The sequence below is a fragment of the Podarcis vaucheri genome, assembly GCF_965113315.1.
Source record: "Podarcis vaucheri genome assembly, chromosome: 2".
Taxonomy (NCBI): domain Eukaryota; kingdom Metazoa; phylum Chordata; class Lepidosauria; order Squamata; family Lacertidae; genus Podarcis; species Podarcis vaucheri.
The window spans coordinates 5,482,834-5,500,258 of NC_138760.1; the positions used below are offsets into that span (position 1 = coordinate 5,482,834).

General features: G+C 44.9%; 1 protein-coding gene across 3 annotated transcripts in view; it reads left to right on the forward strand.

Annotated features, from left to right (window-relative positions):
- The first annotated feature begins 9,144 nt into the window (after positions 1-9,144).
- The window catches only part of OS9 (OS9 endoplasmic reticulum lectin), a 32,700-nt gene continuing 24,419 nt past the window's right edge, over positions 9,145-17,425 (forward strand). For 2 of the 3 annotated variants that reach the window (XM_082208310.1, XM_082208311.1), the window contains exon 1: positions 9,146-9,343. In XM_082208310.1, coding sequence (XP_082064436.1) covers positions 9,170-9,343 — 174 coding nt within the window. In that variant the 5' untranslated portion in view covers positions 9,146-9,169. Of the gene's footprint in view, positions 9,344-17,425 lie in introns of all 3 variants that reach the window. The other variant, XM_082208312.1, reaches the window with a different exon arrangement.

Genomic DNA, 17,425 nt, shown 5'->3' on the forward strand with positions numbered 1-17,425 from the left:
TAGTTAAAGGTATACAAGTCGAAGCTAAACAGTACAAATTGAGAGCATTTGCGGATGACTTAGTATTGACATTACAGGAGCCAGAATCTAGTACTAAAAGGGTTTTAGAACTGATTCAAGAATTTGGTCAGGTTGCAGGATTTAAACTGAATAAGTTAAAAACCAAGGTTTTAGAGAAAAATTTAACACCGATTGAGAGAGAGAGGTTTCAGAATGAGACAGGTTTGACAGTGGTTAAGAAAGTGAAAAGTGAAAGAAGAAAGTGAAGTTTGGAAAACTCAGCAGTGGCCAGAGGATTGGAGAAGATCAGTCTACATCCCAATCCCAAAGAAAGGCAGTGCCAAAGAATGCTCCAACTACCGCACAATTTCACTCATTTCACATGCTAGCAAGGTTATGCTTAAAATTCTACAAGGAAGGCTCAAGCAGTATGTGGACCGAGAACTCCCAGAAGTGCAAGCTGGATTTAGAAGAGGCAGAGGAACCAGAGACCAAATTGCAAACATGTGCTGGATTATGGAGAAAGCTAGAGAGTTCCAGAAAGACATCTACTTCTGCTTCATTGACTATGCAAAAGCCTTTGACTGTGTTGACCACAGCAAACTATGGCAAGTTCTTAAAGAAATGGGAGTGCCTGATCACCTCATCTGCCTCCTGCGAAATCTCTATGTGGGACAAGAAGCTACAGTTAGAACTGGATATGGAACAACTGATTGGTTCCAAATTGGGAAAGGAGTACAGCAAGGCTGTATATTGTCTCCCTGCTTATTTAACTTATATGCAGAATTCATCATGCGAAAGGCTGGGCTGGATGAATCCCAAGCCGGAATTAAGATTGCCGGAAGAAACATCAACAACCTCAGATATGCAGATGACACAACCTTGATGGCAGAAAGTGAAGAGGAATTAAAGAACCTTTTAATGAGGGTGAAAGAGGAGAGCGCAAAATATGGTCTGAAGCTCAACATCAAAAAAACGAAGATCATGGCCACTGGGCCCATCACCTCCTGGCAAATAGATGGGGAAGAAATGGAGGCAGTGAGAGATTTTACTTTCTTGGGCTCCATGATCAGTGCAGATGGTGACAGCAGTCACGAAATTAAAAGACGCCTGCTCCTTGGGAGAAAGGCGATGGCAAACCTAGACAACATCTTAAAAAGCAGAGACATCACCTTGCCAACAAAGGTCAGTATAGTAAAAGCCATGGTTTTCCCTGTAGTGATGTATGGAAGTGAGAGCTGGACCATAAAGAAGGCTGATCGCCGAAGAATTGATGCTTTTGAATTATGGTGCTGGAGGAGACTCTTGAGAGTCCCATGGACTGCAAGAAGATCAAACCTCTCCATTCTGAAGGAAATCAGCCCTGAGCGCTCACTGGAAGGACAGATCGTGAAGCTGAGGCTCCAATACTTTGGCCACCTCATGAGAAGAGAAGACTCCCTGGAAAAGACCCTGATGTTGGGAAAGATGGAGGGCACAAGGAGAAGGGGACGACAGAGAATGAGATGGTTGGATGGTGTTCTTGAAGCTACTAGCATGAGTTTGATCAAACTGCGGGAGGCAGTGGAGGACAGAAGTGCCTGGCGTGCTCTGGTCCATGGGGTCACGAAGAGTCGGACACGACTAAACGACTAAACAACAACAACAAGAAAGTGAAATACCTGGGGATTAATATGACAGCAAAAAATGGGAATTTATTTAAAGACAACTATGAAAAATGCTGGGCCGAAGTGAAAAAAGATTTAGAAATTTGGTCAAACTTGAAGCTTTCACTGCTGGGTCGTATCGCTGCGATAAAAATGAATGTTTTGCCTAGAATGTTGTTTTTGTTTCAAACATTGCAAATTGTGGACAAAATGGACTGTTTCAAGAAGTGGCAGAGAGATATTTCTAGATTTGTCTGGCAGGGCAAGAAGCCCAGAATAAAATTTAAGATATTAACTGATGCAAAGGAAAGGGGTGGATTTGCCCTGCCAGACTTTAAACTTTATTATGAATCAGCAACTTTTTGCTGGTTGAAAGAATGGCTGCTTCTTGAAAATACAGACATTTTGGATTTAGAAGGTTTTAACAACGTATTTGGATGGCATGCATATCTGTGGTATGATAAGGTCAAAGCACATAAAGCATTCAAGAATCATATTGTCAGGAAAGCATTGTTTAATGTCTGGATAAGATATAAGGATTTATTGGAAAACAAAACCCCAAGGTGATTGTCACCGATGGAAGCAAAAGCACAGAAAAAGCTCAATATGGAGGCCAAGTGGCCGAAATATTGGGAAATTCTGGAACAAGAGGGAGCTAGACTGAAATTGCAGAGTTTTGAGAAATTAAAAAACAAATTGCGAGATTGGCTTCATTATTATCAGATAATGGAGGCATATAATTCGGACAAGAAAATTGGTTTCCAGTTGGAAAAATCAAAATTAGAAACAGAACTGTTAGAACCCAAAACTAAGATTTTGTCAAAGATGTATAACTTGCTGTTGAAATGGAATACTCAGGATGAAACGGTGAAATCTGCTATGATTAAATGGGCACAAGATGTTGGACATAACATAATGATGGCTGACTAGGAACAGTTATGGACCACAGGTATGAAGTTTACGGCATGTAATGCCTTAAGAGAGAATATTATGAAAATGGTATACAGGTGGTACATGACCCCAGTCAAGCTTGCAAAAATCTATCATCTGCCTGATAATAAATGTTGGAAATGTAAAGAAACTGAAGGTACATTCTTTAACCTTTGGTGGATGTGCCCAAGGATTAAGGCTTTCTGGGAGATGATATATAATGAATTGAAAAAGGTATTTAAATATACCTTCTTGAAGAAACCAGAGGCCTTTCTCCTAGGCATAGTCGGCCAATTGGTGCCAAAGAAGGACAGAACTTTTTTTATGTATGCCACAACAGCAGCAAGAATACTCATTGCAAAGTATTGGAAGACACAAGATCTACCCACCTTGGAAGAATGGCAGATGAAGGTGATGGACTATATGGAACTGGCAGAAATGACTGGCAGAATCCGAGACCAGAGAGAAGAGTCGGTGGAAGAAGATTGGAAGAAATTTTAAGACTATCTACAGAAATATTGTAAAATTAATGAATGTTAGTATGATGTTGCATAGAAATTAAGTGGTTTTCAGCTGTAATACTATAAGGGAATATGAAAAATGGATTATTAATAGGTAAAAATTTAACGTTACAATATTTTAGGATTAAAGACTAGGATAAACAAAGAGGGTAAGGATTTGCTGAACCAACAAACTGAACTGGAATACAAAAAAGGGAGGCGTGAGGAGGTCCGGGAAATAAGCTAATGAAAAATAAGTAATGGAAAGGATGAGTTGTTTTTAACCATTTTTATTTTGTATTTTCTTATTTTTTATTTTTACTTTGTAATACTTTGAAAATCTTAATAAATATCTTATAAAAAAGATAAAAATGAATCAAAGAATTGTAGACCTCCAACGCCCTCCAATGCAGGAATATGCAGCTGTTCCGTGCAGGAGCCTTCATTTGGGAATCTGCAGAGCTGAAGGCTGTTTATCGACAATAATGCCATCAAAGCATGACCACCAAATACAGTTTGTAAAAACTGGTTTATAGCATTTATATTCCAGCTTTTCACCAAAGAGCTCAAAGTGGCATATGCCACCCAACAGCATACAAATGAATATGGCTAATCTGACCCAATAATCCCCCATCACATACAAACAAACCACATTGCAACCAACCAAATACAACCAGCCACGCTCTGAACCTTCCAATCTCTTGCAATGCCAACAAATATGTATCTATATGACCTACTCATGTGACTCTGACAAAAAACCCTGCACAAACCCTATGCAATAGAACAAAAGATCATTATGCCCCCAATATCTCCTTCCCTCTTCCCCCCCCCAATGTCTATGACAATAGTGTCTCATACTAAATATAAACTAAACTGTGAAAAATACTCTATGAACTGAGAGTGAAGACACTGTATTTTTCCTTGTTTATTTGTTTGTTTTGTAACACAAAAAGAAAAATCCTTTAATAAAAACTAATTTTAAAAGTGGCATATACCATTCTTCCCCTTTCCCCCATATTTTATCCTCACAACAAAGCTGTGAGGTAGGATAGGCTGAGAGATAGTGACTGGTCCAAGGTAGTAACAGTAATCATCAACATCATCATCAATTTGTACTCCTCATTTTTCCCTGACAGGGACTCAAGGCAGCTTACAGATAAAAATAAGAACAGCTAAAAACATAGAAAAAACAGTAATTAAAAACAAATAAACATTGATACAATTAAAACTATATGCTGTGTACATACAGAATTTTATTAAAACCATACAAACTATAAAAAACAGCACAGCACTCACCCTTTCATTAAAAGCAATCAGTTCCCAAAAGCCTGTGGGAACAAGAACGTCAACTGCCAGTGGAAAGACAAGGAGGGAGCCAGTCTAGCTTCTCCAGGGAGGGAGTTACAGAGTCTGGGAGCAATCACTGAGAAGGCATATGCACACTGATGCTGATTTCCTCCCTGCTAGCACAGTCACCTTTTCACAGGGATCAGTCCTGTGCCTTTCACAGCAACCCAACATGCAGAAATTTTAGCATGCAATCCATTTTCTGAGATGACGCTAAACTGGTGCCTTCAAGGCTTAGTAGGAATTTGAACCCTGGCCTCTCAGATCGCCCAGTCCTAACTGCACTGCTGCTGGTAACATTGGCTCCTGTTAGCGTTGCAAGTGAAGTGGTAACACCAAGAAGCTGTGTTGCCAACTTTTCCTTCTCTTGTGCCTTTAACAGTAGCTTGAACTGTCGTACAGTAGTAACGCTTGTCACCCTATGGTAAAAGCTTCACCTGTTTCCCAGGACTTGTTAGCAGGGACTACACAAGTGAAGATCCCAACACACTTGGTATGGTCAAAGACCTACTGAAATGAGGAATCAGCAAGTAAAGTTCTTCAAGGTATGGAGAGGTTATCATCTGCTGATCTCTGCAGATCAAGCTACAGTTAATGCCACAAATGCTAGCCTGGTTGATTTCGTCTCTCCGCTCCACCCCCAAACTGTAGGCAACCCTACTCAGAATAATGTTGCCATTGCATCACTCTTCAAAAGTAAAACAAGAAAAGGAAAGGAAACACTAGGGTTAGCCTATGTGGCGGCCTGCATGAGGTTTGATTAGAGCTCCCATCGCCCCTGATTACCATGTGGGCTGGGAGTCATGGGAGTTGTAGTCAAGAACATCTGGAAACCATCACACTGGCTACCACTGCTGTACCCACTGGTTCAGATACGCCATTTTAGACCTGGTGTTATGAGAAGGGGTTCTCTTGTAACTTCTAGGTTAGATTACTGCAACACCTTATATATGGGGCTGCCTCTGAAGACTGTTCAGAAACTTCAACTGGTCAAGTAGCTCAAGGGGGCAAGTCAGGTTGAGCATATGAAACCAATCCTGACCCAAGTGCACTGGCTGCTGATTAGTTTCCAGGCCCAAATCAAAGGGATGGTTTTGACCTATAAAGCCTTTAACGGCTAAGGACAACAATACCTCAAGGACGGTTGCCTCCCACACATGAGGTTCGGAGGTGTTAACATGAGAACGGGCCTTTTCTGTGGTGGCTCCCTGCTTCGGGAATGCTCTCCCCAGAGAAGCTTGCCTGGTACCTTCATTACATATCTTTAGAGGCTAGGCAAAAATATTCATCTTATCCCAGGCCTTTAGCTAATTGTTTAATCTAAGGCCTTTTAAACTTTTTGTGGCAGGGTGGCGGCATTGTTGTTGTTTTTGTTACTATGGTATGTATTTTTGTGTTTTTATATTGTAAACTGCCCTGTGATCCTCAGGTGAAGGGTGGTATAGAAATTTAATACAGAAAGGATTCACCTGCTTAAGTTATATTCTCTCCTTTCACCTCTTAGTCAATAAACATAGGCCAATTGAGGCAATGAATGCATAATCCAGATCTAGTCTCTCTCATCCATCTGAAAGACTCTGGCTGCAGCACATCTTTAGTAGCATAAATGTGCAGCCTAGAAAACAGTATGTGCTGCTTTGAGATAGTACAATGCTTTCCATTATCTTATTGGCTGGACTCCTAGTGGAGCTGCTCTGTGTGTAGGAAAAGTTCTTGGGTCCTGCCCCAAACACAATGCCTGATTCACAGAGCAAGCAAGTAGCTCTAACTTCAAAGGTCACAGAGGCTCAAGAGCTTGGGCTCCTTTCACATTGATTCCCACAGAATTTCAATAGGACATGCAACCTGGGTCAGGCAAGTAGTCCAGTCACTGCTTGATTTTACATTACAGAAGTTTCAGGGCTCAAGCCAACCACCTGAGTTTGTGGGAAAGTTTAATCAGTACCCTGGAATAAGGGGAGTGGAGAAGGAAATTTTTGGGAGAGTGTAACACATTTTGCCGCCCAAAATGACTGCAGTGTGCACAGTCCAGAGAGACGGGGGAGGGATATTCCATAAAATATATACAGGAACTGCCCATCTCAGGATAGTGCTCTCCCTTTCCTTTCAAGGGGAAATCTCACCTATGCAGGAGTCACTGCAGGAGAATCTGCCTCAACCAATAGTGCCCTTGGCTCCTCAGGAGCTGTCTCTGTTAGCAGCTCTGGAGCACAGGGTCAGTCAGTGCATGGGAGGTGTCAGTATGGGCACAGAGGGAAGCAGCACCCCCTGGAGTCACCCCCAGACCTTGCAGTTTCATCCCCAGGGACAGGGAAGCCACAATCCCATGTGATCTGGACAGCACCAGCAATCCTATGAGGGAAACAGAAGGGGGGGCAGATGGGCAGAGCACCACCAATCTGTCAACATAGAGCCAATCCTGTACCCACAGAATGCCAAGTCAGCCACCAGCAAACTTAGGGTACAACTGAGAAACATGAGGGGAGGACAAACAGTGTTATGAGGGGGGTGGGTGAGTGTCAGTCTGGATGAAACCCTGGTTCCCCTTCCAAACCTGGGATCCTATATCTGTGAGGGCAGAATGCGCAAGGGGAAGCTTGCCACACCACTTCCTTTGTCAAGGAAATGGCTTGGGCTGACTAGTTTACTGCAAATTATGAGTCCAAAGAAGTTGCCAGAGAAACAAATGGGTGGGTCTTCCACACACTCTTACCTGGCTGGTAGGTAACAGGACAATAACCAGAGTTGTATGTGAAAGTAAGCTGAAAGCAGACTGGAAGCTGGAGACAAAGAGAGATGTTTGCTCTCTGCTGGACTGTGAGGCTTTGCTGGAAATCTAATGGACACAGTATATGCTGGAGTGTTAATGTTGTGAACCCCTCCATCCTATGTTCATTTTGTATGCATGTGAAAATAAAATCATATATCTTGGACACCGCAGTCTCCACTGACCTTTATTCCAAAGGAAACCAAACCTTGGGTAAGCACTTGGAGTCTAGAGTCTCTCACCACTTAGAGATTGGAGTGGCACGTGACAATATTCTCCTTTTAGGGCTTCATGAGGACAACAGTAAAAGGGTCGCAGGGTGGGCAGCATAGGCCTCAGTTGTTACCACTGCTTGCTGCTGTGGTACTACCTGAGGTGGTGCTACCTTGGGTGTAGCGGAAGGATCACGCCACTGCTCTCTTCACTGGATGATGTCTGCCACACCCTCTGCCGCCTTTGTGGGAACCCTCTTCTCCACAGGAGCTGGTGGGTCATTGTTGCTAACCTGGCTTTACTCTCTCTCATTCACAGGATCTGGCCGGAGTCGGTAGGAAAATCGCATGACACAAACACTAACCACCCTCATCCCCATCCCAGATGTTCTCTTGACAAGGTCCATGCCTCTTCCACACACTGTCTCCAATAGCACTTTGGAGCTGAACACCTTATTGCCTGGGTCCAGGGCACCAGACCAAAGCCTCTCCAAAGGACACACTCATCTAGAATGGTTCCCTCACATGGCTGTGGATGACAAGATTATCTGAGATAAGGAGTTTGGCCAAGCCAAGAATTATCCTAACAACTGCAAAGCTATCCTAGCAAAAATGTCAGTGTTTAAAAGGAAATGTGTATGATTTTTCATAAAGCACAGACCTCCAGGATCCTGCAATAAACACACATCAGGAAGCACCCTAGGAATCACTGAAAGCTATGGAATGGCTTTTGCCTGATTCTGCGACTGCTATAAGACTAAGTCCCAAAATTCAAAGGGGTTTTACTGACACATAAGGGGAGAAAGGGCTTTTCTCAAATGTAGTCGTTTCAGTTCTGCCTGTAGTGATTTATTATAGATTCTGTTTTTAATATTTTGTTGTAGCCCACCCAAGGAATGTATGTTTGTGGACTGTTATATAGATCTAATTAATAATAATAATAATAATAATGACAACTATTAGTTGAATTAATGAGACATTATTAATAGGAAGGTTATTATTAATAGCAACAATAGAACAGCATTTTAGAAAAGGACAAATCCTGGGGCCCAGGAGACAACAGCCATTCCAAGTGAATTAAAACGGGTCATGCAGCCTGCGTGCTCCAGCTTCAGGTAGGGCATCGGCTCACCGAATCCCTTCCACAGCTCTTATCCAGGGTCACTGAATGTGGATTAATTACTCCTTGACATGTTTTCATTATGCTCTTGTGCTAATATTCAGGAAAGCTAAAGTAAATGCTAAAATAATATTCCCCCCATTATACTTTAAATGCATTATACAGTATTCAAGATCACCGTGCTTCCACAGAGCAGTAACAGGGGTGGCGAAATAATCTGGATTAAATTATCTAGATTTTTAAAACACAACACAACACGGAGGCACGCATTTGCAGGCAGCAGGCGCGCGCCGTCAAGCGGTGTTTACGGATTGCGCAGCAATCCCTCTAGTCCTGCAGGCGCTCGCTGTTCTGATTGGCTGCCGAGGGCGGCCGAGCGCCGAGCAGAGCGTCCCGCGACGCGCTTCTTCCTCGTTTCGCCGCAGCCCGATACGGGCGCTCGCTCTCCTGATTGGCTGACGGGAGCGACCCAATCCCCTTTTACCAGGTTTCTCCGACGAACGCTTCGCTCCCCCGCCCTTCCCGGCAGCCAATGGAAAGGCTCCCGCGCAATAATGGTCATCGGACCCGCCCCCTCCCGTAGAGGAAGGGCGGAAGTAGCCTCCGCGGCGGCCGCCAGTAAAGGCGAGAAGCCGGAGGGAAGGAAGATGGCGCCGGCGCGACGCCTCTCGGGGTCCTGGGTGCCTCGGCTGCTGCTCCTCCTCCTGGCCGGGGCTCTGGCGCTGGGGCGCAGCGAGGCGCTGGGCGCGCTCAACCTCCACGAGCTCAGCGAGCTGAAGTACGGCATTGAAATCGGCGCCGAGCCCGTGATGGCCGGGCAGGTATGGCTGGCTGGGCCGAGCTGAGGCGATGGTGGTGGGCAGGGAAGCGCCGGAGAGTCCAGCAGAGGCGGCCAAAGGAGTCTGGCGGCGCCTCGGGAAAGACCTGCGCTCCTTGTTGTTGTTGTCGTCCTCGTCATTACTGTGGCAGAAGGTTCCGCGGGCCCGAGTCCGCCTCCTCAGGCGCCGCCGCCGCCATACGGCTCTCGCCCCTTCATCAACTCGTGCTAGGCTTCTGAGGGGCCGCAAGGCGCAGCGCTGGCTCTGCTCGCAGCAAGAGGCTTCCCAGGGCGACCCCCCCCCCTCCAGGTCTTGTTGGATCTCTTGCGTGTCTGGTGCCGCCTTTATTGTTTGTTGATGGGTTCATTTTTGTGTGGTTTTTTGCTGCGTTTTATAAGTATTGTACCCTCGCTTTGGGGGGTTATTTGCAATGAAGAGCCAGGTAACGAATTGTATGAACAAATAAAACAAATCTGTCTGCAATAAACAACAGGTAGGGGTCCTCTGTCCCATTAAAGTGTAGCAAGATATTATTTTAAATCATTATGTATTCAGTTTATATACCACACTTTATCCAAAGATCCCTGGGTGGTGTACAACATTAATAACATTTTTTATGCAGAATAATAAAACAGTATACACAGCAAAATAATAAAAAACCATAGTAACGTTCCCCCCCCCACACATTTAACAGGCCATAGATTTTTTAATGGATGAACACCTGGGTAAAAAGGAATGTTTTTGACTGGTGCCTAAAGACAAGTATTTATGGCGGTAGGTGAGCTTCCCTTGGGAGACCAGGATAGAGAAACTGTGTGTCTTCCAAGAAATTCTTGGACTACAGCTTCCATCATCCCTGACTATTTGATATACCCACTGGGAATGATGGGAGTTGGAATCCTTCAATGTCAGTCAGGCCACAGGTTTCTCCACTCCTATTTAGAGGAACAGTATCTCACCCTTCAAGAAGTGGCCAAGGTATGCCATAAAGGGCAGGAATATTATTCATGTAATAAACATTTAATCACTTCAGAAAAATTGACCATTTCACCAATCATGTAATACAGGACTGGGAAGCCTGTATCCCTCCAGATGTTGTTGAACTCCAACTCCCAGCAGCCCCTGCCAGCATGGCTAATGGTCAGGGATGATGGAAGTTGGAGTTCAGCAACATCTGGAGGGCCAGAGGCTAGTCAGCCTTGAGGTAAATGCTTAGACAGTTACAACAGCTGCCAAGAAATCAGCTTGGGCTAATTACAATCACGTAACAACTAAATTAAATACTACATATTTGTAGTCATCTATATTTAATTTAATTTAATGTACACTTAACATAATAATGGTGTTCGAGAGGCTGAGTGCCTATCCTAGCTAACCCATGGATAACTCAAATTGAAAACTTCTTTAAAAATGTAAGGAGTGGCTGGACTTTGTGGCATAGTGTAGCCATGGCTGCTTCTGCTGTCCTGCTGCTCATGGTGGAAGGTGTGGGCAACAGAGGCAGGGGAAAATACCTCTTTGCTGTGTCAAGCCCCAGGCTGGTGCAGTGAACAGACACAGGTCAGGCCTATTGCCATCTTATGGCAGTAGCAGAATTAGCACAGAATCCAGCCAATTTTGTGCCAGCCCAGTCCAAAACACCATAATTTGGGGTTTCCTGCTGGCTACCACCAGTGGCAGCTTCTGTCTGCCATTTTGGTGGGCATATTGAGTGCTCCCTCCCTCTCCATACAACATGGTGGATGGGGGTTTGGATTACTCTGCCTAGTACAGTAGTTGTCATAAATAAAGGGGAGTTGAGTTTTAAATGTAGTTCTGACTGTAGTTTAAAGGAGGTGATGCACCTTCCCTATGTGTCTGTAGCCTACCCCTCCCAAAATGCATGTAGGATCTGTAAAAAGCTCACACACTTGCCTTGCCCTTTAGATAGGACATTCTTGGCTTCATGGTATATTTGATGATGTTTGACTGTGGACACATAATAGCAGTGGGCACTCAAACCCTAATCATCCTGTTCAGGTTCCTTGACTGCTGCTCTGCTTTCTACAGCTGCTTGCACCCTTTCCCTTTTCAGGAACAGTGGCATCAGTGTATGTTTACTACTCTAGCAAGGGTTGCATCATCACACCTGAGTCTTGCATCATCTGTGTTGTAGTTGACCCTGAGGAATTTGGAATTTATGGAAGCCGCCCAGAGTGGCTGGGGAGGCCCAGCCAGATGGGCGGGGTATAAATTATTATAGATTATTATTATTATTTTAAGTGGCTTGAGTGCTATTGTCCTTGATCTTTTTTGTGGTTTTTACAGAGGACTGACTTAAACCTTGCAGAGCCAAATGGCTCTTCTTTCTCTCTCCCTCTCCCTCTCTCTCTCCTCCTTTGTTTCCTGCCTTCTTAGGGGGAAGGGGAGGCAACAGACCCATGGAGGGTCTGGTCTTTTTCAAGGTGGCAGAACTGAGCAGGACCTGAGTTTCTCAAAGTGTGATGCAGATGATTTTCCTGAGATATGTTTATAGGCAATATTTATAGGACAGCAGTAGTCTTTGTTTTAAGGGAAACTTGCTGCTTCAGTTAATAGGACAGGTCTTGGTAGAAAATGTGTAGTCTTGAAGTGGCAGTACCCAGCTATGGGCATCTTCTGCCCTCACCTTCCCCTGCTTGGTGCCCTGCAGGGGCTTTGGACTACAGCACCCATCATCCCATACCATTGGCTTTGCATGCTGTGGCTGATGGGAGTTGTAATCCAAAGCATCTTGCAGGTACCAGGTTGGAGAAAGCTGCTCTGCACCAGTATCTTAGTTAGTAATCAGTTATGTGTACATCCTGAAAACTATTTATGCCGCTCAGGTGCACTCTTAATTGCATGTCTACTGTTTTGAAAGCAGTGCTTCCTGCAGCACCAAGATGTCAGCTGCCCAACCGTGTCTCTGGCTACTGGAGTTTGAAGCTTGCAACATAAACAAATGACTGTAATTTACACAGTGTGTTCATTCCACGCCCTCTCAGTGAACAACCTCCCCTCTGTGATTCTGCAGTATTTGGATTTTTGATACTGATGTCTCATATAGTTAAAAAAAAATCTGGCTAATATATTCTGTTTTACATAAGGAGTCATTTTTCATTAGCACAAGTGTGGGTGTACCTTCTTTTGCTTTAGTGGTGTTTTGACTCTTATCTGTTGTAGAACTGCATCCCTTCTCCAGAAGAAAAAGAGCCTCCCTAATGGAAGTAGCTGCTCCCTGAATGCATTGACAGCTTAACCATCTGGTTTTCCTGTGTTGTTGTTCCCTTGCAAGTGATGGAGCTTGGGATACTGCAAGTGTTGTATCATAAAAGGAAATGCAACGTCTGGCACCAGAGTGACTTGCACCAGAACCATTCCAACAGTGGGGAGTGCTTAGCATTAAATGGTGGCTTCCAGGCTGGCATAGAATTGACTGACTGATTGATTGATTGTATTTATATGCCGCTTTTCATTCCACTGAATGCCAAAGTGGCTTACACACAATAATTAACAACATAATAGAACATAGTAGTATCACAAGTACAGCATAAATCATATAAAATAAATAACAAATAATCAGTAAAACAATTGCAGTCTATAAACACTATTAACAAAGCAGCAACTAAAACATAAAGCATAAGTTGAACATTACAGTTACAGCAAAAGTCATATTACATGGGTAACAAAACAATGCATCTTGTAAATAGCCACTTGCTATGGCAAATGGCAGTGCAGTCCTATATGCCAACCTTTCCCCAACCAATGACCCCCAGATGTTGTTGGACTCCAACTCCCATCAACCACAGCCAGTAGGGCAGTGGATGCAGCCCTCTGATTCAATGGGTCTTACCCCAGCCTTGTGTTTAAGCACTTGCCTGTGAGCTATAGGTCAAAAGGAATCCTACACTGGTGAGTGAGAAGAGTGGCAGAAGAGGGACACAGCATTTGGCCCCCCTGTGCCTTGCATCAAAATGTAGTGGGCTACAGGAGGAGGGGCAGAGCTCTGTCTCCTGCCAGCCTCTAACAGGCTTGCACTTTCTTTTTGCAGGCTAGTAACTTTTCTGGGCTTAATTTACAAGGCTGGTTTACACTCAAGTCGGTATTGATCAGACTGCAGCCTAAGGGACCCTTCCAGATGATCAGGCAGGGAAGTCTTATAAATCTGTTTTTGCTTTGTTTTTTACTTCAGGGGCAATGGCATATGTGGGCTGATAAGCTAGTAAAATTATTTGTGGACTAGTAATTTTAGTTGGATTCATTTGCAGGAGTGTCTCCATGTTGCTATAGCCTGCACAGCTGCTTTTTAAGTTTCACTTCCATGCAAGTTCATTCTGAACTGGTCCTTGCCTTATCAGTTCCAGATTAATTACCTGACACAGCCTTAGGTCCTAGCAACAGGAACCATTATTTTTATTTATTTATTTATTTATTTTTAACATTAATATTAATATACTGCCCTATACCTGCATGCCTCAGGGCAATTCACAAAGTAAAATCAGAATATAAAACCACAAAATACATAATCAAAATAAAAACACAATAACCCCCCCCACCAGATTTTAAAAGGGTATAGGATGTCAATCAAATCAGCCAAAGGTCTGGTTAAAAAGGAACATTTTTGCCTGGCATATATAGGTGTTTAATGAAGGTGCCAGGTCAACCTCCCTGGGGAAAGCATTCCACATACGAGGAGCCACTGCAGAAAAGGCCCATTCTCATGTTGCCACCCTCCAGACCTCTTGAGGAGACTCACGAAGGAGAGCCTCAGAAGACGATCGCTCTTAGGCTAGGTTCATATGGAAAGAGGCGGTCATTGAAGTATTGTGGTCCTAAGCCGTTTGAAAACCTTAAACTGTGCTCAATCTACTGGTGCTTCCTGATGAAAATAACAATAAGGCTAAGTAAGCTACTCCAAAGACATACTGTGTGCCATGACAAATCTTCCTTTGCAATGTGCTTGGGGAAGTTTTAGGGTTTTATTGTTGTTGTTTAGTTGTGTCTGACTCTTCGTGACCCCCTGGACCAGAGCACGCCAGGCACTCCTGTCTTCCACTGCCTCCCGCAGTTTGGTCAAACTCATGCTGGTAGCTTCGAGAACACTGTCCCACCATCTCGTCCTCTGTCGTCCGCTTCTCCTTGTGCCCTCCATCTTTCCCAGCATCAGGGTCTTTTTCAGGGAGTCTTCTCTTCTCAGGTGGCCAAAGTATTACTTGCCGTATCTGTGGTGGTAGGCCTGGCTGGCATCTCCTTGGAACAATGCATTCTAGTGTGCTCTAAAATTGTGCAGGGATTCTGCAGCTACTGAGTGGCGTCTTAAAATGAAATTCCAACATCACATTTTAACATCCATATACATAATAATCATCATCATAATAATAATTTATTTATACCCCACCCATCTGGCTGGGTTTCCCCAGCCACTCTGGGTGGCTTCCAAAAGAACACTAAAACACAATAAGCTATTAAACATTAAAAGCTTCCCTAAACAGGGCTACCTTCAGATGTCTTCTAAAAGTCTGGTAGTTGTTTTTCTCTTTGACATCTGGTGGGAGGGCGTTCCACAGGGCAGGTGCCACTACCAAGAAGGCCCTCTGCCTGGTTCCCTGTAACTTGGCTTCTTACAGGGAGAGAACCGCCAGAAGGCCCTCGGCACTGGACCTCAGTATCCGGGCAGAATGATGGAGGTGGAGACGCTCCTTCAGGTATACTGGACCAAGGCCGTTTAGGGCTCTAAAGGTCAGCACCAACACTTTTAATTGTGCTCGGAAACTTACTGGGAGCCAGTGTAGACCGGTGTTATGTGGTCTCGGTGTCCACTCCCAGTCACCAGTCTAGCTGCCACATTCTGGATTAGTTGTAGTTTCCAGGTCACCTTCAAAGGTAGCCCCACATAGAGCGCATTGCAGTAGTCCAAGAGAGAGATAACCAGAGCATGCACCACTCTGGCGAGACAGTCCGCGGGCAGGTAGGGTCTCAGCCTGTGTACCTGATGGAGCTGATAAACAGCTGCCCTGGACACAGAATTGACCTGCGCCTCCATGGACAGCTGTGAGTCCAGAATTGACTCCCAGGCTGCGCACCTGGTCCTTCAGGGGCACAGTTACCCCATTCAGGACCAGGGAGTCCTCCACACCCACCCGCCTCCTGTCCCCCAAAAACAGTACTTCTGTCTTGTCAGGATTCAACCTCAATCTGTTAGCCGCCATCCATCCTCCAACCACCTCCAGACACTCACACAGGACCTTCACTGGTTCCGATTTGAAAGGGAGGTAGAGCTGGGTATCATCCGCATACTGATGAACACCCAGCGCAAAGCCCCTGATGATCTCTCCCAGCAGCTGCATGTAGATTTTGAAAAGCATGGGGGAGAGGACAGAACCCTGAGGTGCCCCACAAGTGAGAGTCCAGGGGTCTGAACATTCATCCCCCACACCACTTTATGAACATGGCCCAGGAAGAAAGAGTGGAACCACTGTATAACAGTGCCCTCAGCTCCCAGCCCCTCTAGACGGTCCAGAAGGATGTTATGGTCAATGGTGTCAAAAGTAGCCGAGAGATTCAGCAGAACTAGGAAACAGCTCTCACCTTTGTCCCTAGCCCGCTGGAGATCATCGACCAGTGCAGCCAAGGCAGTTTCAGTCCCATGATGAGGCCTGAATCTCGACTGGAAGGGATCCAAATGGTCCACATCTTCCAGGCATGTCTGGAGTTGTTCAGCAACCACTTGCTCAGTCACCTTGCCCAATAATGGAATATTTGAGTCTGGGCGATAGTTGGACATATTGGCCACATCTGAAGATGGTTTTCTAAGAAGCGGTTTGATAACCACCTCTTTCAGCGGGTCTGGGAAGGCTCCCTCATGGAGGGAAGCATTCACCACCCCGCGAAGCCCATCGCCCAGCCATTCCTGGCTAGCTTTTATAAGCCAGGATTGGCAAGAATCAAGGAGACAGGTGGTTGGTTTCATTCGTCCAAGCAGCCTGTCCACATCCTCAGAGGTAACAGATTGGAATTGATCCATCCCATGCAACTTGACTAGTCAGGACTCTAGCACTCTGTCATTTTGAAATATGTCATTTTGAAATCTATCATAGAGTGAGCTTGATTTCAGTGGCACATTGAGAGGCTACTTTTCCAGCTTTTTTGTAGATGTAGATTGCTGCCACAGTGCAAGAACTGTCCAACAACGCAATCCTATACATTTCTGCTCAGAAATATGCCCAACTGAGTTCAGTTGGACTTGCCCCCGGATACGCAGGATAGGACTGCAGGCTAAGGGTAAAGGTACCCCTGAGCGTTAGGTCCAGTCGCGGACGATTCTGCGCGCTCATCTCGCTCTATAGGCCAAGGGAGCCGGCATTTGTCCGCGGACAGCTTCCAGGTCATGTGGCCAGCTTCTGTGCAGCATACGGAAATGTCGTTTACCTTCCCACTGGAGTGGTACCTATTTATCTACTTTCACTTTGATGTGCTTTTGAACTGCTAGGTGGGCAGGAGCTGGGACCGAGCAACAGGAGCTCACCCCGTTGTGGGGATTTGAACCACCGACCTTCTGATCGGCAAGCCCTAGGCTCAGTGGTTTAGACCACAGCGTCACCTACAGCCTAAGAGAGCTCTAAATCACAACAAATATGTGGGCGGTTTGAGGTGCTGGTTTATATTGGGGAGTAAAAGAGCAATATTGAATGGACCATGTTGATACATCACAATAATCAATAGTTACTGTGAACATGGAGTTAGCTCCCACTTTGTTCCTCTAGTATCTGGTGCAACAAATCATGATCCTTGATTTAGGCCACATTCACCATATATTTAAAGTGCTATGCTGCCACTTTAAATATTCACAGCTTCCCCCAAAGAATTGCAGTTGCTGTAGTTTGTTAAGGGTGTTGAGGGTTGTTAGGAGACCCCCATTTCCCTCATAAGACCTACAATTCCCAGAGTTCCCTTTGAAGAGCGATTGATTGTTAAACCACTCTGAAAACTGTGGCTCTGCAAAGGAAAAACGAGTGTGGTACTCACCACTGTGAGCATCATTTAATTCATCCCAAAACTGAGCTCAGCTTTTGGAAAATACATTTT